The 24,373-nt window shown below is 46.6% G+C and overlaps 1 protein-coding gene and 1 long non-coding RNA gene across 4 annotated transcripts in view; one reads left to right on the forward strand and one right to left on the reverse strand.

The window, feature by feature from the left end:
- Positions 1–523: 523 nt before the first annotated feature.
- Positions 524–24,373, reverse strand: part of LOC137545496 (transmembrane 4 L6 family member 1-like) — a 139,246-nt gene continuing 115,396 nt past the window's right edge. For both annotated transcript variants that reach the window (XM_068266816.1, XM_068266817.1), the window contains exons 2-6: positions 21,563–21,736; positions 17,128–17,193; positions 10,137–10,282; positions 7,098–7,293; positions 524–590 (exon numbers count right to left, since the gene is read on the reverse strand). In XM_068266816.1, the coding sequence (XP_068122917.1) occupies positions 576–590; positions 7,098–7,293; positions 10,137–10,282; positions 17,128–17,193; positions 21,563–21,736 (597 nt within the window). In that variant the 3' untranslated portion in view covers positions 524–575. The remainder of the gene's footprint in view (positions 591–7,097; positions 7,294–10,136; positions 10,283–17,127; positions 17,194–21,562; positions 21,737–24,373) is intronic.
- The window catches only part of LOC137545498 (uncharacterized), a 38,853-nt gene continuing 30,422 nt past the window's right edge, over positions 15,943–24,373 (forward strand). Inside the window, exon 1 of one of the 2 annotated variants that reach the window (XR_011026050.1) lies at positions 15,943–16,094. This is a non-coding gene — a long non-coding RNA (uncharacterized lncRNA). The remainder of the gene's footprint in view (positions 16,095–24,373) is intronic. The other variant, XR_011026049.1, reaches the window with a different exon arrangement.

Below are 24,373 nucleotides of genomic sequence, written 5' to 3' on the forward strand. Positions count from 1 at the left end.
TATGAAAAATTCCTCTGAGTGTTATTAGGATCACATATAAATATTAATCCAACAATACTTTAAAGACTTAAGGTGGCCACACACCATACAATTTTTAAAATATCTGCTCAATTTAAGAATTGCAATCAATTTTTCAACTGATTGTAACATTTCAAAAATATGACTAATGGGCCACAAACCTGTGTTAAATTTTTCCTCAATTATGATAAAAATGATTGGAAACTCAGAAAAAATTGCTAGGGTGTGTATATTACTAAATTAACAATCTAACACACACCATACAATCTTTAGTAGAAATTGAAGAGAAATATCCGGCATTCCGGATCGATATAAATCGAAAAAAAATCGGATTTTTCAGTCGAATGAAAAAAAAAAGCTTTCGATTTTTTTGAGAGATACGATAGTTTTTATCGAATTACTGTAAAATCGGATCGATTTATTGTATCATGTGTGGCCACCTTAAAAATTATCTTTACAATATATAATATGTAGGCATTTGTTTTTGTTATGGAGAAGAAAGAAGTAGCAAGAGAAAGCTTTTATTCTTGGTGGGCTCTGTGTGCATCAATGGATCCTCAGGCCACTGCAGTCTGAAAAACACAATGATTATTATTGTTATGTATTTCTGTAGGACATACTGTACATCCACCACAGTCCACAGTGTACATAGCCATAGCACTAACTACCCCTCAGAGGATTCAAGTGGACCTGTACTCTTTGCACAGGACAGAAGGAAACAGAGAGAAATGCACCCTGTATGTAGTTAGAGTTTAGCCTGTCTAATTCCCCCTCATCTGTGACTGATCACAACTGTAATTTGATCTCTCAGCTGTGTCAGCTCAGGAATCTTAGCAGTCCTTTGCAGAGCGGCTAATTTCTAAACACAGGATGTTAACCCTATATCTGCTTCCATGAAAGCAGGAAGTAGACACACTGCAGATCTATTGCAGGATTGGTATCAGCTGTAACAAAGAAATGTTTTTCTTTTAATGTTATTATGCCGATGCTTATCTTTTAAAGCAGAGAGGAAGTTCTGAATTCAGGTCTACTTTATATTGAACCTGTAGTGAAAAAAGTGCCCCCAATGGTGATGATTGTAATGGTAAATTTTGTAACTTGGTGTAATTACCATTACTATTACCATTACCATATTATTACTAGGGATGCTCAAATCCGAATCCGGGAGAAACCAGGATAGTTGCTATTCGAATTTCTCCCAGTAAACCTGTGCGGGGGGAGGGGGGGTCAAGCTTACCTGTCTGACGTCTTCTTTGTCCGTCCCTGGCGCCTCCCACGATACGGTCCATGCGCATCACGTGACTACAAACACTTCCTCCTTCAACCCGGATGGAGGAAGTGTTTGTAGTCATGTGACCGCCGCATGGACCACATCGTGGGAGGCGCCGAGGGACGGACGAAGAAGACGGCAGACAGGTAAGGTTGACCCCCTCCACCCGCCCACCTCGCACAAGTTTACTGGGAGATATCCGGATAGCAACTATCCGGGTTTCTCCCAGATTTGGATTTGAGCATCCCTAATCATTACTATCATAATAGTAAAATTGTAATAGTGAAAAATGACGTGAAATGTCAAGTAATTAGGGGTATATACATAATCTTAGTAATTACAAAACATTTCCGTAATAGCTTATTGGCAACTATGCAGCGAACAGGCCATGGGGAATGACCTTGGGGTAATTTTCGCATTCGTCATAATATGCATTACTGCACAAATGCTTTCCCGTCCTTGATTGCGCAGGCGCACAATGTCACGCTGAGCACACCTGGCTGCAGGCAAGCAATCAAGGACATGCGACCACCGGGAAAGCGCCTGCGCAGTAATGCGTAGTATGATGAATGAGGAAATGACCCCTAGGTCATACCCCATGGCCTGTTCGCTGCGAACAGTTCGGGCCAACTCTACGAATTACCATGAACTTAATTACGAACTTGCCAAAAACTATGAATTAAGATTTTATCGTAATTGCAAAATTGCAATGTGAGATTACACGTACGTCAAATTTCATATTATGAGCCAATTGTATAGGTAAACCCTCATACTACATGGTGGTAAAATTGGTCATTGATTGGCCAATTATAATTCAAAGTGTGTACCAGGCTTAAAGGCCCACTCACCCCCCCCAAAAATAAGTTGTTAAAATCTGACAGAACCAACAGGTTTTGGAATAGTCCATCTCCTCATGGGGGATTTTCAGGGTTTTCCTCGATTTCAAAAGCATTTTCTGAATGGCAGTTGCTAAGTCTAAGTGCCAAAACAGCATGGAAGTGAGTTGGGAGGCTGGCATCTGTTTTGGCAGCTGAACTGCCATTTAGGAAATGCTACTGAAAACAAAGAAAACCCTGAGAATCCCCTATAAGGAGATGGACTAATCCAAAACCTGTTGTTTCTGTCAGATTCTAACTGCCTACCTTTTTCACTGGAGTGGTCTGAAGTGAAAGAGATATGGAGGCTGTTATATTTATTTCCTTTTAAGCAATACTAGTTGCCTGGCTATCCTGCTGATCCTCTGCCTCTAATGCTTTTAGCCATAGACCATGAACAAGCATGCAGCAGATCAGGTGTTTCTGACATTATTGTCAGACCTGACAAGATTTCCTGCATGCTTGTTTATGGTGTTATTCAGAAACTCCTGCAGCCAAATAGACCAGCAGGGCTGCCAGGCAACTGGTATTGTTTAAAAGGGAAAAAAATATGGCAGCATCCTTTAGGTGTCCCCAGTAGTTAGCTATAGGTGTCCCCATTATAGGTAGTTAGCTATAGGTGTCCCCATTATAGGTAGTTAGCTATAGGTGTCCCCAGTGTAGGTAGTTATAGGTGTCCCCAGTATAGGTAGTTGGCTATCGGTGTCCCCAGTATAGGTAGTTAGCTATAGGTGTCCCCATTATAGGTAGTTAGCTATAGGTGTCCCCAGTGTAGGTAGTTATAGGTGTCCCCAGTATAGGTAGTTGGCTATCGGTGTCCCAGTATAGGTAGTTAGCTATAGGTGTCCCCAGTATAGGTAGTTAGCTATAGGTGTCCCCAGTATAGGTAGTTAGCTATAGGTGTCCCCAGTATAGGTAGTTATAGGTGTCCCCAGTATAGGTAGTTAGCTATAGGTGTCCCCAGTATAGGTAGTTATAGGTGTCCCCAGTATAGGTAGTTGGCTATCAGTGTCCCAGTATAGGTAGTTAGCTTTAGGTGTCCCCATAGTTAGCTATAGGTGTCCCCAATAGTTTGGAAGGGGGAGCTTGCTGGCACACAGTGGTGGGGAGGGGGCTCAATTCCCCCCCCCCCCCCCTCACCTGGCCCTCCCCTCCTTCTGTGCTCCCCTTTAGTGCAGTGGTGGGCTGGTGGCAGCAGGCGGGGAACGACTCACCTCTTCCTGGATCCAGGCACCGGTTTTCTGCTGCAGAGTCTCTGCGTGTTACGCATCTTCAGTCTCCAATGCCGCTCTCTGTACTTCCGCTAATCAGCAAGCACAGTGAGAGGCATTCGAGATGGAGGACAAGTGACGCGCAGTGACGCAGATCCCCGGCACCTGGAACGCAGGAGAAGTAAGTAGTTCCCTGCCCGGCCGCTGCCATTGTGCGAAATTCTGGCGGGGGGCTCCAGGTGAGGGAGGGGGGAGTTGGGCCCCCTCTCCATCGCTGTGCACCCAAGCTCCCCTTTTCTGCGCTACTACCCCCTCCTCTCCTGCTGCTCAGTACAGGGCCTGGGTGGGAGGGGCTAGGCCAGGCATGGGCAAACTCGGCCCTCCAGCTGTTACGGAACTACAAGTCCCACAATGCATTTGCCTTTATGAGTCATGACCAGGGCCGGATTTACCATAAGGCACCCTAGGCACGTGCCTACAAGCGCCTGATTGGTCAAGGGGCGGGTTTATATAATGTCCCCTTTAAATTTAACAGCCTGAAACGCAAAAGCCGCCGCTCGCCTCCTTATTTCATCATAGACTCCGGCGGCCGCAAGTGAGTGAGGGGCAGGCGGCTAGAGACTCACACGCACAGAGTCATTACGTGCCGCTCTCCCCGCCCACCGGCCGCCGTATCCATGCCTGCACGCAGCGCTGTATCTTGAGTAAGCAGCTGCGTGCATAGGCAGCATGGGGCGGCGCGATTGTCCCTGGCTGGGAGTTTGAGGAAGCACGTGGGCGGCCAAGGCAATGGGGCATCACTTCCTGGACAAGTTGCACAGACTAATTAGCCTGCCTGCCCGGTGCGCCCAGAGTCCGATGGAGGGGGTGGATGAGAGGGACAAATCGAGCGGCACAGGTAGGCAAAAAGCTCCGCCCCCCTCTCCTGTCCTGTACTAAAAGCACCCAACCAGCATGTGTATTTAAGTGACAGGCGGGGAGGGGGACGGACGAAACAGCCCTGCTTCTGTAGGTATGAGATAGCCCGCCTGCACTATATACATTATAGCTCCGCCCCCCGCCCCACATGTATACTATTGGGGGCTCGAAGCTGTCTCTTTGCACACATGAGACATTGTGTGACAGACAGCAGTGTGTGCCAGTGCCCTGGTGGTCCCTGGAGAGTGAGACTGACTTGCTGTCACAGGCGGTCAGCGGCACTCAGGCGACCAGACACAGTAAGTGGCCGTCATACTGGTGTTTGTTCTTAAGCATGCCATCTCATAATTGGTAGTAGTGTCCTGATACCATGTGCATATACTGCCTCCTGTGACACCCACTACCTTGCATTATTAATTAATCTGATCAGGATGATTAATCAATAGTGCAGACAGTGCAGTGTTACAGAGCTCAGGGATGCACATTGTAACACGTTGCTGGCTTCTTTTAGCTGATGTCTGTAGCGAGGGGGACAGGCACTGTGTGAGCTCCGGACAAGTTAGATCAAAAGATAACTTGCCGGCTGCATGCTTCCTGGTCCACCCTCTCTCCCTCCTCCCATCATGTGGTCACCTCTCTCTGATGGGCTCTGCATCTCCAGGTAGAGGGTTATTATGGTGGCAGACTTTCTCAGTCAGACTCAACATGTCCCTGCCAAATATAACTGGTGAGATAACTCTTCTTTATTTCCACATTGTCTTTCTCCTCTGTACTTCTTCCATTTCCCCTCCTATATTTCTATATTTCCCCCTCTTGCTCTGTCTTTCCTGGTCCCCTCATATTTCCCTTACTTCTGGCTCTCACATCTATCTATGTCTCCGCCCCCCCTTCCCCTTTCAGCCATTGTCTCTAATCAGCTCCCCAGCAAAAAGAAAGGTAAAACATATTATTCTACTGTACTATATGTAGAATTAATCCCACTGGCTGCTTTTCCAACTTAATGAGATTGCACCTTATATCAATTGGGGACGGAACGCAATTGCGAGAAGAGTTGCGCTAGCCTACTATTGCTTGTGGGAAAAAAAGCAGCGCTCACTAGTGGGAAATGAGCACCGCGATCTACATGTAAATCACGCTGCTCTAGCGATCAGCAAAACTGCTGCGATCTGCATTCTAAAGCAGATCGCACCTAGTGAAAAAGGGCCCTAATTCCTACCATAGTCATTGGTTAATGGCCTACCTACGATATTATGTATTTATATAGCACTGACAGCTTCTGCAGCACTTTACAGAGTACATACGGTAGTCATGTCACTGCCTGTCCGCAGAGGAGCCCACACTCTAATCCTACCATAGTCATAGTCTAATGTCCCACCATATTATTATTATGTATTTATATAACACTGACATCTCCTGCAGCACTGTACAGAGTACACAGTCATGTCACTGACTGTCCTCAGAAGAGCTCACAATCTAATCCTACCATAGTCATAGTCTAATGTCCTACCATATTATTATTATGTATTTATATAGCACTGACATCTTCTGCAGCACATTACAGAGTACATAGTCATGTCACTGACTGTCCTCAGAGGAGCTCACACTCTAATCCTACCATAGTCATAGTCTAATGTCCCACCATATTATTATTATTATGTATTTATATAACACTGACATCTTCTGCAGCACATTACAGAGTACATAGTCATGTCACTGACTGTCCTCAGAGGAGCTCACAATCTAATCCTACCATAGTCATAGTCTAATGTCCTACCATATTATTATTATGTATTTATATAGCACTGACATCTTCTGCAGCACATTACAGAGTACATAGTCATGTCACTGACTGTCCTCAGAGGAGCTCACACTCTAATCCTACCATAGTCATAGTCTAATGTCCCACCATATTATTATTATGTATTTATATAACACTGACATCTTCTGCAGCACTGTACAGAGTACACAGTCATGTCACTGACTGTCCTCAGAGGAGCTCACAATCTAATCCTACCATAGTCATAGTCTAATGTCCTACCATATTATTATTATGTATTTATATAGCACTGACATCTTCTGCAGCACATTACAGAGTACATAGTCATGTCACTGACTGTCCTCAGAGGAGCTCACAATCTAATCCTACCATAGTCATAGTGTAATGTCCTACCATATTATTATGTATTTATATAGCACTGACATCTTCTGCAGCACATTACAGAGTACATAGTCATGTCACTGACTGTCCTCAGAGGAGCTCACAATCTAATCCCTACCATAGTCATAGTCTAATGTCCTACCATATTATTATTATTATTATTATTATGTATTTACAGTATATAGCACTGACATCTTCTGCAGCATTGTACAGAGTACATAGTCATGTCACTGACTGTCAATTTAGTCACTCTAATCTTGCTATTGGTAACCCTACCCTGGTACTTAATTTTACCCCTTTTCCCATAAATGGCCGTAGCTGGAGATAGTAGGCCTTGGGCAGTAAAACATACAACTTTAGCTCTGGTAGTGGTTTTATTTATTAAGGGGTGTGGCTTGTGCCGAGGGGCGGGGCTTAGGGCGCCAGAACTTCTGTGCCTACAGGCTCCTGAGCTGTAAATCCGGCCCTGGTCATGACTGTGGCTGTCAGACTCCTGCAATGCATTGTGGGACTTGTAGTTAGGCCTACCGGGAAAATTCCTGTGATCCCAGTGGCCCAGTCCGAGCCTGCTTCAAGCATATTATTTATCGCCATGGTTGCAATGAGATGCAGTTTGAGGGGGTCATCTGTTACTAAAAGGTACATACGCTGCTGACTTTTCTTTTCCTCAAGCAAGTGCCGCAGATGACGCCGATGACTCCGTTGATGACTTGTATGAGGCACAGTACAGCTTCAATGCATCCCAGTCCCAGCAAGATGGAGAACAGGACCACGTTCCACAGCACAACGTTCTCGGGTTTCCTGCAGATGCTCCACCTGTCCTGGTCAAACAGGTAGTTATCTCTGTGGAACAAAGACATGTTCATGTAAAGGGTGACTCCAGCCAGTCAATCAATCAATTAATCAATCAGGAAGGGAATCAAAGAGAAATTACCTACACTGTCAGGTAACTGATCCTCATCCCCTTTTCAGTTATAGACAAGAGACAAAACATTTATATCGAGCCTTTCTCCTGGTGAACTCCAGCCACTAGGACATGCTCTATAGGCAGTAGCAGTGTTAGGGAGTCTTGTCCAAGGTCTCCTTACTGAATAGGTGCAGGCTTACTAAACTGGAAGAGCAAAGATTTGAGCCCAGGTATCCTGTGCCAGAGGCAGAGCTAATTTGGGCTTTCCCGGTTCCCATCGTTGTAACCATTCTTCGCATGCACGGTTCAGTCTTCCGAGAGCCGCACGTGCACAGGACGCTTATGGGGTGGAGCGTGATGATGCACCGGGTGCCTGGGCGGGCCATGTATGCGTGACTTCAGCCGAAGTCAACAGGTTTACGGAGCCGCCAGCAGGAACACGGAGTGGACCCAGAGGATGCCGGGGGACCTCGCGGGCTAAGGGGGGGCTGGCGGAAGCCCCAGGTAAGTCCAGATTTGTTTTGTTTACCACTGTTCAGGGTCCCTTTAACCACTACACTATCCAGCCAATTAGGGATGAGCAGGGCCGGGTTTGTACCTTTTTACTGCCCAAGGCTCATTGTCCCCAGCCGCCCTCCACCTCCTCATTTCCTTCTGTGCCTTCATCTGTCACCCTGTGCTTCCTCTGTGTCCATTACTCTCCTCCTGTCCCCCTTTGTGCATCCTCCTCTCCCCCTGTGACCTCTTTTTACCTCCCTCTTTCCTTTTTATCTGCCCCCCTCTGTGCCTCCTGTTGTCCCTCTTTGCCTCCTCCTCCTTGCCATCTGCCTCCATCTTCCCCTGTTTGACACACACACACCGCACGCACGCTAATATGGCCTCCGGCAGCCATTTTTTCAGCAACGGGCTGCTTGTGTTTGGGGGTACAAAGTATAGATATGCAGGAAAATCATATACCAATCACGACTCAACACTTCAAAATATTTTCCCAGCCAAATGCCGGGGGTGCGATTGCACCATACACGTCACAGACAGCGATGGAATTGTGGTAGTGGAAAATAGAAGAAATGCGATTGCAGTGCCATTTTGATCGTTTTTCAGTGGAAAACTGCCCTAAGGCTGGCACCCTATTCACGCTAAATAGCAATGCAAACAGCAGGGGCGATCAATTAAATACCAGTAATTCTGGCTTGCATACTAATTGTATGCAGCTTGAATATAGGACAATTAAATGCCCTTAAAGGACCCTTATCACGAAAAAAGTAGACAGGTAAAATCCAACAGAACTGACAGGTTTTGGGCCAGTCCATCTCCTCATGGGGTATTCTCATGGTTTTCTTTGTTTTCAACAGCATTTCCCGAACAGCACTTTAACTCCCAAAATAGTAAGATACCAGCCAGCCTCCCTACTCACTTGCACACTATTTTGTCAGTTAGACTTTGCAACTGCTGTTCTGAAAATGATGTTTAATAAACAAAGAAAACCCTGAGTATCCCCCATGAGGAGATGGACTGGCCCAAAACCTGTCGGTTCTGTCAGATTTTAACGGGCTACTTTTTCACAATAGTGGTCCTTTAAGGTGTACATACAGAACATAAGACGATGTATGGGAAGATCGACCAGGAGACAGATCTCTCTCTGACTGAATCTGATCGGAGAGATATCTGTCAGCTGCCCATACACCGCAGGCTGATTGTAGATCAACTTCATATATCATGCTGAAATCGATCCAGGAATCGGCATTGCGGTGCTGCATCCACCACCTCGCTGTCCTAGTGCTGCCCCCCTAATGTTCAATGTGCCATACGCCCCCCCCCACCCGTGCCAAGTGCACTATACATTACCTGTCCGCCACTGACTCCGTCCTCCGCCCGTACACGCGCTCCATGTGGTTGCAGGAGTAACGTGGGGAGGACGGCGCCCGGAGCCAGCGGTGGGCGTGGACGGGTGATGTATAGTGCACTGAGCATTGAAGCGCACATTAAACATTAGGGGGCAGCGTCTGGGGTTTCGTCGCGTTAGTCGCTCATCCCGATATCGCTCGGCGCTAACACCGCGCACCCAACCAACTGCGATGCCCCAACATCTTCCAGCAGGTACGATCAACATGCTTGGCCCGGAATTGGTCACATTCTTGATCGGGCATGCACTTGGTGGCACCAATTTTTTTCAGTCGATTCAATAAATAATTATCGAATCGGATGGTCGATTGGCCGTCAAGTCGCCTAATGTATAGCAACCTTTAGGGCTCGTTTCCACTATTGCGGTGTGGAATCGCCTGGATTCCACCGCTGATGAAATCGCATGCGGATGCAATTTCCCCATGCGCTTTTTGCCGTGAATTCGCATGCGAATTCGCATAGGTGAGGGTATATACGATTTTAACCATGTCACTGCCTGTGTGAATTTACATTGGTACCTATGCGAATTCGCATGCAAATTCGTGGCAAAAAATGCATGGGGAAACCGCATGCGATTTCCCTATTAAATACATTGCATGCGATTCGCATGCATTCCACTCACAGGCGAATTCTGCGGCTCTTTTGTGCGTTTTTTCACCGCTGAAAAAAACGCACCTCAACAACGCTACAGTGGAAACAGGCCCATCCACTTGCATTACATGTGCGAATCCGCATGCGTTGGACGCATGCGGATTCGCGATAGTGGAAACGAGCCCTGAGTAGACTTTCTCATATTTTCAGCGGGAGACACACAGTTACGCCTCCTGCTGGAAAGCCACCATGTGCTATCGTCATTGCAATCTGTTGCATCACTTACTCATCTGTGTCATTCCTGAAGGGGTACACGTACTCCCCGTCTCCCTTGTCACACAGCGGACCCTTCACCAATCCTAGCGCTGAGATCACCACGCAGTACGCTGCTCCCACAGTGCCCAGAGCAGACAGCAGGACAGACAGGAGCATCTGACAATATACACCAATCAAAGGTTAGAATGCAGTCCTGCCATTAAACCAAGCCTAAAGCAATAAGTGCTAGGCTGCTAGGTATATGAAGGATCCATATGTCATCCTCTACAGCTAAGGTAAATATTAAAAGATACCAGCCTACCAAATCAATATGCAGTGTATTACCATATATAGTATTAGGTGGCAACACACTATATAATATTTTTGCTCAATGAGACATTGGTTTCAATAAAAATGTCTAATTGTAACAAAATTGTGGCTAACCGTGATGGTCTCGCAATCATCCGGTAGCAACATAGCATGATGGGGTTTGTCTTTTTTCAGTCTCTTCCTGTCTGTTAACCATCGACTTCTAAGTCAATGATTTTACCGTCTGGATTGGGGATCAGCAGACGCTGAAGAGACAAACAGCCACCATACAAAGGTATGTCAGCCCTAACCACTTCACCACTGATGTTTTTTTTCCTTTATGCACCAGAGCAATTTTCAGCTTTCAGTGCTCCTCCCTTTTATTCGCCAATAACTTTATCACTATTTATCACAACAAAATTATCTATATCTTTTTTGCCACCAATTAGGCTTTCTTTAGGTGGTACATTTTCCTGAAGATTATTATACTCTAAATGCATTTTAACGGGAGTAATTAGAAAAAAATGGAAAAAAAATCATTATTTCTCAGTTTTCCGTCATTATAGTTTTAAAATAAAACGTTCTACTGTGGATAAAACCCACACATTTTATTTGCCATTTGTCCCAGTTATTGCAACGTTTAAAATATTTCCCTAGTACAATGTATGGAGCCAGTATTTTATTTGGAACTAAGGCCTGGTGCACACCAAAACCCACTAGCAGATCTGCAAAATGCTAGCAGATTTTGAAACGCTTTTTCTTATTTTTCTGTAGCGTTTCACCTAGCATTTTGCGGTTTTGTGAATCGTTTTTGGTGTAGTAGATTTCAGATAGTGTTACAGTAAAGCTGTTACTGAACAGCTTCTGTAACAAAAACGCCTGCAAAACCGGTCTGAACTGCCGTTTTTCAGAGGGGTTTGCGTTTTTCCTATACTTTACATTGGAGGCAGAAACGCCTCTGCAATCCAAAATCTGCAGCAGCCCGGGAGTATGCGTTTCTGCAAAACGCCTCCCGCTCTGGTGTGCACCAGCCCATTGAAATACATTACCCACGCGTTTTCACATCCTCAAGCTGATCGAAAAACGCTGCCGAACCGCTCTGGTGTGCACTAGGCCTAAAGGTGCATTTTTTCAGTTTTGCATCTATCACTAATTACAAGCCAATATGTTAAAAAAATAACAGTAATATACCTTCTTGAAATACAAGTTCAGTCAGTCCCTAAGGTAACTATTTAAGTTTTTTATTTTTTTAATTGTCATTTTTTTATGCAAATGTTTTATTTGGGTAACTATGGGAGAGAGTGGGAGATAAGGTGTCCATTTTAATGGTACGTGTGAGTATTTTTATGAAAAAAAAAAGTATGTAGGTGTAATTTTACTATTTTGCCACAAGATGTCCCCACACATTATCTTGCTGAGCATACTGTTAGTATGCTAAAAGGAAGTAATGAATGTATGTGTTACTTTGTTTTTTACAATGACCGCAGGCTGTTCCCTTTCAATGATCTCCCTCCTAATGGGCGGCGACAAGAATGCGCGCGGGCACAAGCGAGCAGGAGCACGCACAGTGGTGATCACGGTGGAGATATGTATGTCTACGCCCCATGTCCTGAGATGAAGTCTATCTGGGCATCGATATACTATATAGAAATGCATAATTTTTTATATGTTGTAATTGTGGTATGTGCCTTTAAAGCGGACCTGAAATCAGATCTCGAATCGGAACTCAGGATTTCCTCTCTGCTCTAAAAGATACGCAACAACATAATAACCATTAAAGAAAAACATTTCTCTGTTACAGCTGATACAAATTCTGAAATACATTTCCACTGTTTCTACTTCCTGCTTTCATGGAAGCAGACATATTGTTAACATCCTGTGCTGTCAAATGAGCTTAACTGCCTTCTCTGCCATAGGCAGTCACGTGACACAGGGGAGAGATCACATTACAACTTGTGATTAGACACAAATGAGGGGGAATTAGACAGGCTAAACTCTCTAAATACATACAGGGTGCATTTCACTATTTTTTTTTCTGTCCTGTGCAAGAGTTCAGGTCCACTTTAAAGCATAGGACAGAAGGAAAACAGAGAGAAATGCACCCTGTATGTGTTTAGACTTAGAGAGCTTAGCCTGTCTGATCCCCCTCATCTGTGACTAATCACAATTTTCATTTGATCTCTCAGCTGTGTCAGCTGGCTGCCTCGGCAGTGCAGCTAATTTGTAAACACAGGGTGTTATCCCTATGTCTTCTTCCATCTAAGCAGGAAGTAGACACACTGCAGATTTATTGCAGGATTTGTATCAGCTGTAACAGAGAAATGTTTTTCTTTGAAGGTTATTATGCTGTTGCTTATTTAAAGGGACACTTAAGTCAAACAAAAAAAATGAGTTTTACTCACCTAGGGCTTCCAATAGCCCCCTGCAGCTGTCCGGTGCCGTCGCCGTCTCCCTCCGATCCTCCTGGCCCCGCCGGCAGCCACTTCCTGTTCCGGTGACAGGAGCTGACAGGCTGGGGACGCGAGTGATTCTTCGCGTTTCCAGACACATTAGCACCCTCTATGCTGCTATATGGTATATGATATATGCTATAGCAGCATAGATGGCGCTATTGTGGCCAGGAACGCGAAGAATCACTCGCGTCCCCAGCCTGTCAGCTCCTGTCACCGAAACAGGAAGTGGCTGCCGGCGGGGCCAGGAGGATCGGAGGGAGGTGGCAAGGGCACCGGACAGCTGCAGCAGGCTATTGAAAGCCCCAGGTGAGTAAAACTCATTTTTTTTGTTTGACTTAAGTGTCCCTTTAAAGCAGAGAGGAAGTTCTGAGTTAAGGTTCACTTTAAGCTGGAAGACCTGTAAGCTTCTGGGAGCCGAATAGGCATCCATAAACGAAGGATTACTTGGATATGTTACGGCCAGAACCCGAAGTCTGGCCACTTCGGGTTATGGCCGGTCACAACGCGAAGTGGCCGGCTGATCCGGCCAATATACAAAACGGCCGTGAATTTCGGACTTTGGCCGGCCAGAACGCATTGTGACTTACAGTGGCCGGCCAAATCACGAAGTTTCCCGCACCGCTCCCCCGCCAGCTGCTCTCCCCTCTGCCAGCCAGGAAGTGCCGCTTACCGTTCCTCCCCCGCTGCAGTAGACCTCAGATCAGGGCGACCGGACCGGGAAAGCAGAGAGAGGCAGAGCAGCTCACACGCGACCCGCAGGACGCATACACTTCAATGCAGAAGTGACATCATTGAACACTTCCGCATTGAAGTGTACGGGTCCGGGCGGGTCGCGTGTGAGCTGCTCTGCTTCTCTCCGCCTCTCTGGTCGCCCTGATCGGAGGTTTGAATAGCGCCTCCAGAAAAGCTCCCCCAGCCCAGCAAAGCACCCCCAGCCTAAAGGCACCCAGCAAAGCCCACCCCCAGCCATGCAAAGCCGCCCCCCCACTCACCATGCAAAGCACCCAGAAAAGACCCCCCAGCCATGCAAAGCCGCCCCCCACCATGCATATCACCCAGCAAAGACCCCCCAGCCATGCAAAGCGGCCCCCCACCCACCATGCAAAGTGCACAGCAAAGCACCCCCCAGCCTAAAAGGCACCCAGCAAAGCCCACCCCCAGCCATGCAAAGTCGCCCCCCCACCCACCATGCAAAGCACCCAGAAAAGACCCCCCAGCCATGCAAAGCCGCCCCCCACAGCAAAGCACCCAGCAAAGCCCCCCCCCAGCCATGCAAACCCCCCCACCCCCTCCCCAGACCATGCAAAGTGCAGAGAAAAGCACCCCCAGCCATGCAACGCACCCTGCAAAGACCCCCCCCCCCCAGCCATGCAAAGCCGCCCCCCCAACACCACGCAAAGTGCACAGCAAAGACCCCCCAACCATGCACAGTCCCCCCTCCCGACCATGCAAACTGCACACCAAAGCACCCACAGCCGTGCACAGCCCCCCTCATCTGTAACTAATCACCACTGTAATTTGATCTCTCCCTGTGTCACCTGACTGCCACAGCAGAGCAGCTGATTTAAAAGCACAGGATGTTAACAATATGTCTGCTCCCAAGAAAGCAGGATGTAGACACACTGCAGATTTATTGCAGGATTTGCATCAGCTGTAACTAAGAAATACTTCTCTTTAAAAAGATTATTATGCTGTTGTGTGTATTTTAGAGAGGAAGTTCCCAGTGCCAGTCATGGTGCTGGACAGGACCAGGGATGTTCTGGGATTTGTGCGTTTTGGGCTTTGGCCGACTGACCTTGGTCGTTTCTAGAACTGGCCGGCCAATGTCAGAAATTCCCAGCATTTTGGACTTTAGCCGACGTCAAATCGGCCAGTTCTAGAAACGGCCGGCCAATTCTAGAATTGGCCGATTTCTGGTTTTGGCCGTAACAGATACATAATCCATATAGGTTGCTTATGGATTGCTTTTAAGTGAGAGCAATAATATGATTGTGCAATAAAGATAATGGTTGTAAGTCCACGGAGGATGTGTGCTCCATTTGAAGTATCATAGGAACCAATTAGCCAAGTATTTACCAGACTTAGTGCCGGAACCCTAGAGCGATTTTCTGAGCGTTTAGAGAGCGATTCAAACCACTAGCGATTTCCCTAAACGCTCAGCTAATGTTAATGGATGGGCCAAATTCCACTGGAGCGATTGCGATTACCAAATCGCAAAACGCAGGACATGCAGCATTTTTCGCGTTTAGCGTTAGCGTTTCTCCAGTGTAAAGTACATAAACGCTGGTGTAATCGCTCATCAAAACCTACACAGAGTGATTTTGCTAGCGTTTTGAAATGACTGCACACTGTAAAACAATTAAAAATAATTGAAAGGACCAATCAGAATTAAAAATGCTAATCGCTACAAAATCTCTGGCAAAACGCTTACACTCTTTAAAAACACTACCAAAATCGCTGATGAAATCGCTTACAAACCGCTCATACAAAACGGTGGGCGATTGCAATTAGCGATAGCGATTTGTAGTGGGTTTCAGGCCTAAGGCCCCTTTCCCGCAGGCAACTGACAGGCGGTGAAATCTCTTGCACCGGCCAGGCACTTGCTAGCGCCTGAAAGGCGGCCCCCCCATGGAGACAGATCTGGGCGTGGCTGCAGACACACATGCCGTTACTATACTACTGCTGTAATTCGTCTGCATTTAAATTGCACCCGAATTGCACTGGCGGAAGGCAGACAGAAGACTGAACTGTTCAGCAAGCGCACAGTTCAGCCTCCTGTCTGAAAAATGCCTAAAGGTGGCCATGCCCTGGTAGACGTGGGCAACAGATAGATCCCTCTCCGATCATTATCTGATCAGGGAGGGATCTATTTGCTTGATTGCCTCCACACACTGCACAGATTTGAAAATCGATTCCAGCATGAAATCTTCCAAAATCTGTGTGCACTGGCCGGTTCTCCTCCACCCCTCCTTCCCCCTCCACCACCACCACTAGGCCATGCGGTTTAGCAGACTGTCATCAGCCCGCTACGTGGTCCCATCCTCTGCTTTCCCTGCCAGCTTCTCCTTCTCTCCTGAGTAATGTAATGCAGAGGACAGACACTAGGGGCATTGTGACCACTAGAGGCCTCTAGTATTTGGCCTCTGCATTATGTCCGGGGACACGGAAATAAAACAGGAAGAAGCAGCCAGCGGGGAGAGAAGAGATCCGAACCGCGCCATGAACAGGTGAGAGTAGTTTCGTCAGGCGTCAAATCGAACACCGATAGCGACTTGCTCCCAGTCCGCTTCCGATTGACCAAAATTTTCTGTCCTTTGTGATCAACCTATTTGACCGATTTCAGCTGGAAATCGGTTGATAAGGAGTCGTTTTCAGCATCATATAACAGATTTAATCAAGTTAGCTGGATATCGATGAAAAAAATTGTTATGTGTATGGCCACCTTAACATGTGATTGACCAGTGTCTGGCTTCGGACATGTCTAGGGAAGAACCTGGCTAACCTCTTATCAATTCATTTGATAAAAAAAAAAAATCTGGTGAGTTGTTTCTAGCACAGTGGGAGAAAGAGCTGCCGTCTTTGTCTTATATCGATAACTTTTTATAATGGCATCCAAATGTTTTTCTGGGAATTCTGAGCCACAGTCATAGGTGGTTCATCCTCATCCGCTGTTATTCTTTAGGCTGCTTCCACACAGGGACGTTACAGGCGCACGTTAGTGCAGCCTGTAATGCTCCCCCAGCGCACAGCAATGTAACACAAGTGGGCTGTTCACAGTGCCCACGTTGCGTTACATGTAACGCTGCACGTTGTAGTGAAAGTGCAGCATGCTGTGCGTTCTAGCGGCTTTAGACTGTTTGCACATGCTCAGTGGGGGGGCGGAGATTAGGCGGGGAGATACCGCTACAGTAGCCGCGCACATGGCTACTTAATATGCACTGCACTGGCGGCCGCTGATTGGCCGGCGGGGCCACGTGATGCGTAGTGTCTCGCTCTGCATCATGTGGTCCCGCCGGCCAATCAGCGCCACTGTGGGAGACCTTATGCGGATAGAGCCGCCTAACGCGGCTCACTCTACCGTCCTCTCCCGCACCACCATACGTTGCATTAGGTGCACGTTATGCGACCTTAACGTAGCACCTAACGCAACGTCTTAGTGTGTAAGTAGCCTGGGGGTCTGTTTTGGCCACCTTTTAGAGCCATAGTGTGAATGCCCTGATTGCATACTGACACGCTGGACAAGGAATGCAACTTTCTTACCCCACATCTGTTGGCACAGCAGCCGTCCCCTCCTGCTCCCAGCATCATAAAAGCCGGTAGGAAGACCTGAAAGAGCAATAATCAGTTAGGGCGTTTTGCGCTTTTGTTTGAGCGTCGGCGATTTTAAAAAATGCCGTAAAATCGCTAGTGCAATGAATACTTATATCAGCGCATTTCGTCTGCTTTCTGCTCAGCAAAGTGCTACATGCACCATTTTTAAGGCGTTTTTGCTACAATGGAAGGTATAGGAAAAGCGCAAAGCGCTCACAAAATCGCTTTGTGTGGCGATTGCGTTCACGCTTTTAAGAATAAATACATTTTCCGGGTCAAAGAGGTCACTTCCTGAATTGCGTCGGGAAGTGAAAAAACAAAATCGCTCTGCAAAAGCGCTTTTGAAAAGCGCTTTACACAAAATCGAAACGTGCAGGTAAGCGCCGGGAGGGGGAAAAGCAATCGTGCAAAAAAAATGAAAATCGTTGGCGCCAGTGATTTCGTTTTTAGATGTGAACAATGCCTTTGACATCTCTCTAGGTCAGGGCTGCCCATTCGGTAGATCGGATGTACCGCCCGGTAGATCGCAAAGGACTAGATCCCAAACCCCCTACATTTTCCATTCTGTATATACAAGTGTGCGCCTAAAATTTTCCTTAGGTAGATCATTTTGACCGGCTAATTTTTCAAAGTAGCTCACAAGCCAAAAAAGTGTGGGCACCTCTGCTCTAGGTGAATGCAATAAATCAATTGAAACTTCCCTTCTGGTTCAAACACTCCCATCTTTTTTTTTAGTTCGCTGCTGCACCACATAATCCCATGCCTCTCCCAGCCTCATGCAGAGCAGCGCAGGGAGCTCTTGATATTTGCCAGATCTAGATGCAGATGGCTCTCCTCTTACAGGATCTGCTCCCCTCTTTTACCACCAGGTGGCACTATAACACTGGCAACCTCCTTCGGGTCCTGATCACATGATATGACACGTGATCGGACCGAAGGTGGATGTCAGCGTTACAGCGTTGCCTGGTGGTGGAAGAGGGGATCCTATTCTGCGTCTAGATCAGGTAATATATGCAGCACCAAGTGGCGCTGTCACGTTGACATCGTCCTTCAATCACATGACATATCAAGTGATCAGGACCCGAAGGGTCCGAGCATGGCTGCTAAAAGATTAAAGTGAACCCGAGGGGAGAGGAATATGGAGGTTGCCATATTTATTTCCTGTTAAGCAATACCAGTTGCCTGGCAGTCCTGCTGATCCTCTTTCTCTAATACATTTAGCCATAGACCCTGAACAAGCATGCAGCAGATCAGGTGTTTCTGACATTATTGTCAGATCTGACAAGATTATCTGCTTGCTTGTTTTTGGTGTAATTCAGACACTACTGCAGCCAAATAGATCAGCAGGGATGCCAGGTATTGTTTAAAGGGACTCCAAGCTCATCTAAAAAATAAAAGTTGTACTCACCCGGGGCTTTTTCCAGCCCAGTGCTGGTCGGGAGGTCCCACGACGCCGTCCTGGCTCCTCTCCTACTCCCCGCTCCGGAATGGCTGACCGGCCGCAGCCCGGGCGACACTCGGCCGAGTGTCGGGCTGCTCCTTCCGCATATGACACGGCTGACGTCACACGCCGGCCGCCTCGCGTCATCACGGCAGCCGGCGTGGCAGTACCGCGCATGCGCGCTTTAATTGCGCATGCGCGGTACTGCCACGCTGGCCGCCGTGATGACGCGAGGCGGCCGGCGTGTGACGTCAGCCGCGTCATACGTGGAAGGAGCAGCCCGACACTCGGCCGAGTGTCGCCCGGGCTGCGGCCGGTCAGCCATTCCGGAGCGGGGAGAAGGAGAGGAGCCAGGACGGCGTCGTGGGACCTCCCGACCAGCACTGGGCTGGAAAAAACCCCGGGTGAGTACAACTTTTATTTTTTAGATGAGCTCGGAGTCCCTTTAAAAGGAAATAAATATGGCTGCCTCCATATCACTCTCACCTCGGGTTCACTTTAAGGCCAATTTGGGAGAAACCAATAAACTTGTCAATATGTTTTCCAGTGTGGGAGGAAACCAGAGTGCCCAGAGGAAACCCACACAAACACATGGAGAACATGTAAACCCCATACAGTGTCCAAACTGGGGACCCAGTGGTGCCATGCATGAGTACTATTTTTTTTGCCTTATTCCCACTCCTCTCCTTAAAGAGAAACTCCGACCAAGAATTGAACTTTATCCCAATCAGTAGCTGATACCCCCTTTTACATGAGAAATATATTGATTTTCACAAACAGACCATTAGGGGGTTCTGTATGACTGATTTTGTTCTGAAACCCCTCCCACAAGAAGCTCTGAGTACCGCTGTACTTTTGGCAGTTTGTTACAATGTAACAAGGTTCACAGACAGGAATTAGCTGTTTACAGCTGTCTCTAAAGCTACTTACACATGAGGCACGGATGTCTGCAGTTACATTGCATGGAGACAAGCAACAGTTGAAAGCAGGGGCGGACTGACCATAGGGAAAGTCGGGCACGGACCGAGGGCCCGTGCTCAGTGGGGGGCCCGCCCGCCCCTCCGAAGATTTAGTGTCTTATTGTTTGTGGCCCCGCTGCTTGTTTTTGGTGCGAGCGTGGAGGGCAGCGCGACCGCCGTGTTAATACACGGCTGGCCGGCTGCTATGACAACAACAAGCAGGAAGCCGAGCGGGGACTGGGATTGGTTAAATGGCGCTGTTACGAGGGTGGCAGTGGGAGCGATCAGGTGACCTAGTGGGTCACGTGTCTACTGTCTTCCAAACTTCCGGCAGAAGTAGCGTCAGCTCAGAGTCGGGCGCTGTTGAGTCCGAGTGCACCAGTTGCTGCAGCCTTAACCTGTGTGTGTGTGTGTCATACATACTCATACACTGTCGTCATTATTAGGTATATATGATTGCTGCATTGCTGCTGCCTGCTATGTATATATGCAACAGCCAGCAGGAGTCCATAATCCCTCCACTTCAGCTGAGCATGCTATGTGTGAACCGCCTACAGGATAATGTATAAATAATATAATTATATAAATTATATCTAGTATACATTTACTGGTTAATATCAGCTGACAGCTAGCCGAGGAAGGACATTATATATATATATATATATATATATATATATATATATATATATATATATATATATATATATATATTTCTGTGGGAGACAGTACTACATGTCCTGTCCAGATCTCATTATACCTATTACTATTCCCAGAGACCTTCCCTGGCCAGTAACGAAGGGCTAGCAGATATTAACCTGTAAATGTATACTATTGCACATCATTTATATAATTATTATTCATTATCTAATTCCTGTATACACCGATTCACATATGCCATAGCATACTCTATAGGCAGATGAAAAGACATTTTGTAAAGAGTGTTGGTTATGTGGGTGGGTGGGGCTTGTGGATGGGTGGGTGTGGCTTGTGGGTGTATGGGGCCCCATAATCTCCTGTTGCCCGGGGGCCCCATGAGTTGTCAGTCCGCCCCTGGTTGAAAGTCTCCAGCAACGACAGTTGTATACAAGCAACGATTGTATACACGCAGCAACAACCTGTCTGCAACATAACGGAAACTGTTGCTCAGCAACTTCTGTCGCAGGTTCAATGAACTGTCGGACTCACAAGAGTTGCTAGAGACTAGCATACACACGACCGCACCGACTTGACAGCTAGCAGCAGCTACATAACCTGCCCACAGTAAAAATGTCACCATGTAATAAATGTCAGAATGTAAATCAGGGAGAGGAAAGATTTTACAATGGGCAAACACTGACTAAATCATTTATCCATAATTATGGTAAAAAATGAAGCACTTTTTTTATTACATTATTTTCACTGGAGTTCCTCTTCGCAGATAGTTACCTTTTCATACATACCTGGGGATTCCTCCAGCCCAATGGGCACGGATCTCTCCCACGCCGCTTTCCTCCGCTGCCCGCAGCTCCGGTACCGGGCCCCATTACTTCAGCCATCCGGGACCAGTCTGACGCAAGTGAAGTGCGCTATTACGTATCTCTCCAGCAGCCGCTGGAGAGATAAATAAAGAGTGCACTTCCTCTTGCACAAACTGTCCGCGACTGGCAAAAGTTACGAGACCCGGTACTGGAGCTGCTGGAAGCGGAGGATGGCGGCGTGGAGCGATCCGTGCCCATTGGGCTGGAGGAAGCCCCAGGTATGTATAAAAAGGTAAGTATCTGCGGTCTCTGGTTTCCTTTAACATATGTAGCAATTTTGGTGACAATGACATGAATGCACGAAAATTATGCGCAAATTACATGAAATTACAATTGGATTACATGAAATCAATTGAATGTCCAAATCTTAATTATGTACAGCCATAACTGTAAAAATCAATGCGAGATTGTGCATAATCGTAATTAGCAGATTACGTCATCACTAATAGCCAGAGATTTGTTCTTACCAATAGTCCAGCTCCCACAATGCCATGGAAGTACCATACGAAGTCCGTTATTTGCTCCATCTCTAAAATGTTGCCATTTGGGAAGTACAGGAGGAGGTTGGCGGTGATGGACAGAATTCCCAATGGAAAGAGGAGCTTCCCGATCAGCTTGGCACATTTTCCTGTGCACATTGTCTGCAAAGATAAAAATACCATGCACTGAGAATTTGTCTTTCCTTTCCCAAACCTTAAAGGAGAACCTAAACTGAAGGAAAAAAAAAAAGTTAAACTTACCTGGTGCTTCTACCAGCCCCCTGCAGCTGCCCTGTGCCCACAACATCACTAAGCAATCTTCCAGTTCCCTGCAGCAACCCAATCAGCGGCCACTGCGCATGCGTGGTGGCGTGCGTCCTCAATCACGCTCTCAATGTCAGGAGCATTCTGCGCATGTGCAGTAGAGATTTTTGTGTGCAGCGCATGGCTGCGTTTTATGCCATGTATTATATTAATGTTATGTGCATTTTTTGTGCGTTTTTCATGTGTTTTTATATCTCCATTTATGCGAATCACTAGGAAGACAACAGTAAGCGGAAATACAGCATAAAAAATATTTTGGGAAAAAACCGCATATAAAAACGCACGGAAAACGCATGTAAAAAGCATACCATTGCGTTCCCATTGACTTCCATTATGTGAGTTTTTGATGCGTCTATGAATATTATGCAACAAAACCAGCGTTTTTAAAAATGCAGGATTGAAAACGCATATAAAACGCATCTGTGTTTTTTCCTGTGGCCCATAGATATTAGCAGCAAAAACGCAGCGTTTTCCACAACTCTAGCGTTTCTTCTATGTGTGCACCTAGCCAGAAGGTTGGTGCGGGGGACCGGAGGATTGGTATGTCCCAGCGCAGGCACAGGGCGGCTGCAGAGGGCTGGTAGAAGCACCAGTCCTTTAAAGTCCTTTTTTTCCTTTCAGTTTTAACCCATTCGCGTTCCGTCGTTTTCACGTGAGAAATGTTCACCTCCCATTCATTAGCCTATAACTTTATCACTACTTATCACAATGAACTGATCTATATCTTGTTTTTTCCGCCACCAATTAGGCTTTCTTTGGGGGGTACATTTTGCTAAGAGCCACTTTACTGTATATGCATTTTAACAGGAAGAATAAGAAAAAAATGGAAAAAATCATTATTTCTCAGTTTTCAGCCATTATAGTTTTAAAATAATACATGCCTCCATAATTAAAACTCACGTATTGTATTTGCCCACATGTCCCGGTTATTACACCGTTAAAATTATGTCCCTATCACAATGTATGGCGACAATATTTTATTTGGAAATAAAGGTGCATTTTTTCCATTTTGCATCTATCACTATTTACAAGTTTAAAATAAAAAAAAAATATAGAAATATTTCATCTTTACATTGATATTTAAAAAGTTTAGACCCTTAGGTAAATATTTACATGTTTTTTTTTTTTATTGTAATGTTTTTTTTTTTTTATAGTAAACATTTTATTTGGGTAGTTTTTGGAGGGTGGGAGGTAAACAATAGATTTATAATGTAAATGTGTGTTAATTTTTATTTATTTTTACTTTCAGTTGTAGTATTACTTTTTGGCCACAAGATGGCGGCCATGAGTTTGTTTACATGACGTCACTCTAAGCGTAACACACGCTTAAGGTGGCCATACACTGGTCGATGTGCCATTAGATCGACCAGCTGACAGATCCCTATCTGATCGAATCTGGTCAGAGAGGGATCGTATGGCTGCCTTTATTGCAAACAGATTGTGAATCGATTTCAGCCTGAAACCGATTCACCATCTGCTGAGCTGCTCCTGCCGCCTGTCCCCCCCGGCTCTGTTCCGGCTCCATCCCGGCGCTTCCTGTGTTACTCCGTGACCAGGAAGTTCAAATAGAGCGCCCTCTATTTGAACTTCCAGGTCACTGCAGTGACACAGGAAGCGCCGGGATGGATGGAGCCGGAACAGAGCCGTGCAGTGCGGAGAAGACGCCCGGGAGCCAGCCTCAGGTAATGTATACTTGATCGGATCGGCCGCCGCTAGCGACGCGCACTTTACCCGCGGGCGATCGAGGGTAATTTCCCGCACGGCGCGATCGACGGACCGATCCGATTTCGGGAGGAAATCGGATCGGCGGCTGCGTTTACCGTGAACGATTGGCAGCAGATTCAATCCCAGGATCGAATCTGCTGTCGAAACGGCCGTGAATCGAGCCAGTGTATGGCCTGCTTTAGAGTGACGCATCGGGGAGGGAACAGCCAGAAAAAGCACAGCTTCCGAGAGAAGCTGTCGCTTTTTCAGCGGGGGAGAGGAATCAGTGATCGGGCACCATAGCCCGATACATTGATTCCGTGGCTACCGAATCCGTGGCCGGGAGTGCGCATGCACGCGCGCGATCGGCCGCGGGAGCACGCGGCAGCGCACATGGTTCCTGGACGTAGTTTCTATGTCCAGGAACCAAAATAGGTTAATGACTATCATTGACTTTCAAGCCTTGTCTCTTACAGTCTTAATATGAAGCAAGTACGGTAAATCAAATGGCCATTAATTTAGGCAGTATAATGTAAATTAGCGGTATAGTATAGAGTAAATTAACACTAATGCTACAGTGCGCGGGTTGTGTAAGGGTAATTTGGGGTTCAGGAAGGACTGCATGTTTGGTGTGGCAGATGAGGTTCAGAACCAGGAAGTACTATATGTTTGGGATGCAGAAAAGGGTAAGGCATCAGAAAGGACTGTGTGTTTGGAGTGGAGGATAAGGTTAGGTATCAGGAAGGACTGTGTGTTTGGAGTGGAGGATAA

Source organism: Hyperolius riggenbachi, chromosome 2, assembly GCF_040937935.1.
Source record: "Hyperolius riggenbachi isolate aHypRig1 chromosome 2, aHypRig1.pri, whole genome shotgun sequence".
Taxonomy (NCBI): Eukaryota; Metazoa; Chordata; class Amphibia; order Anura; family Hyperoliidae; genus Hyperolius; species Hyperolius riggenbachi.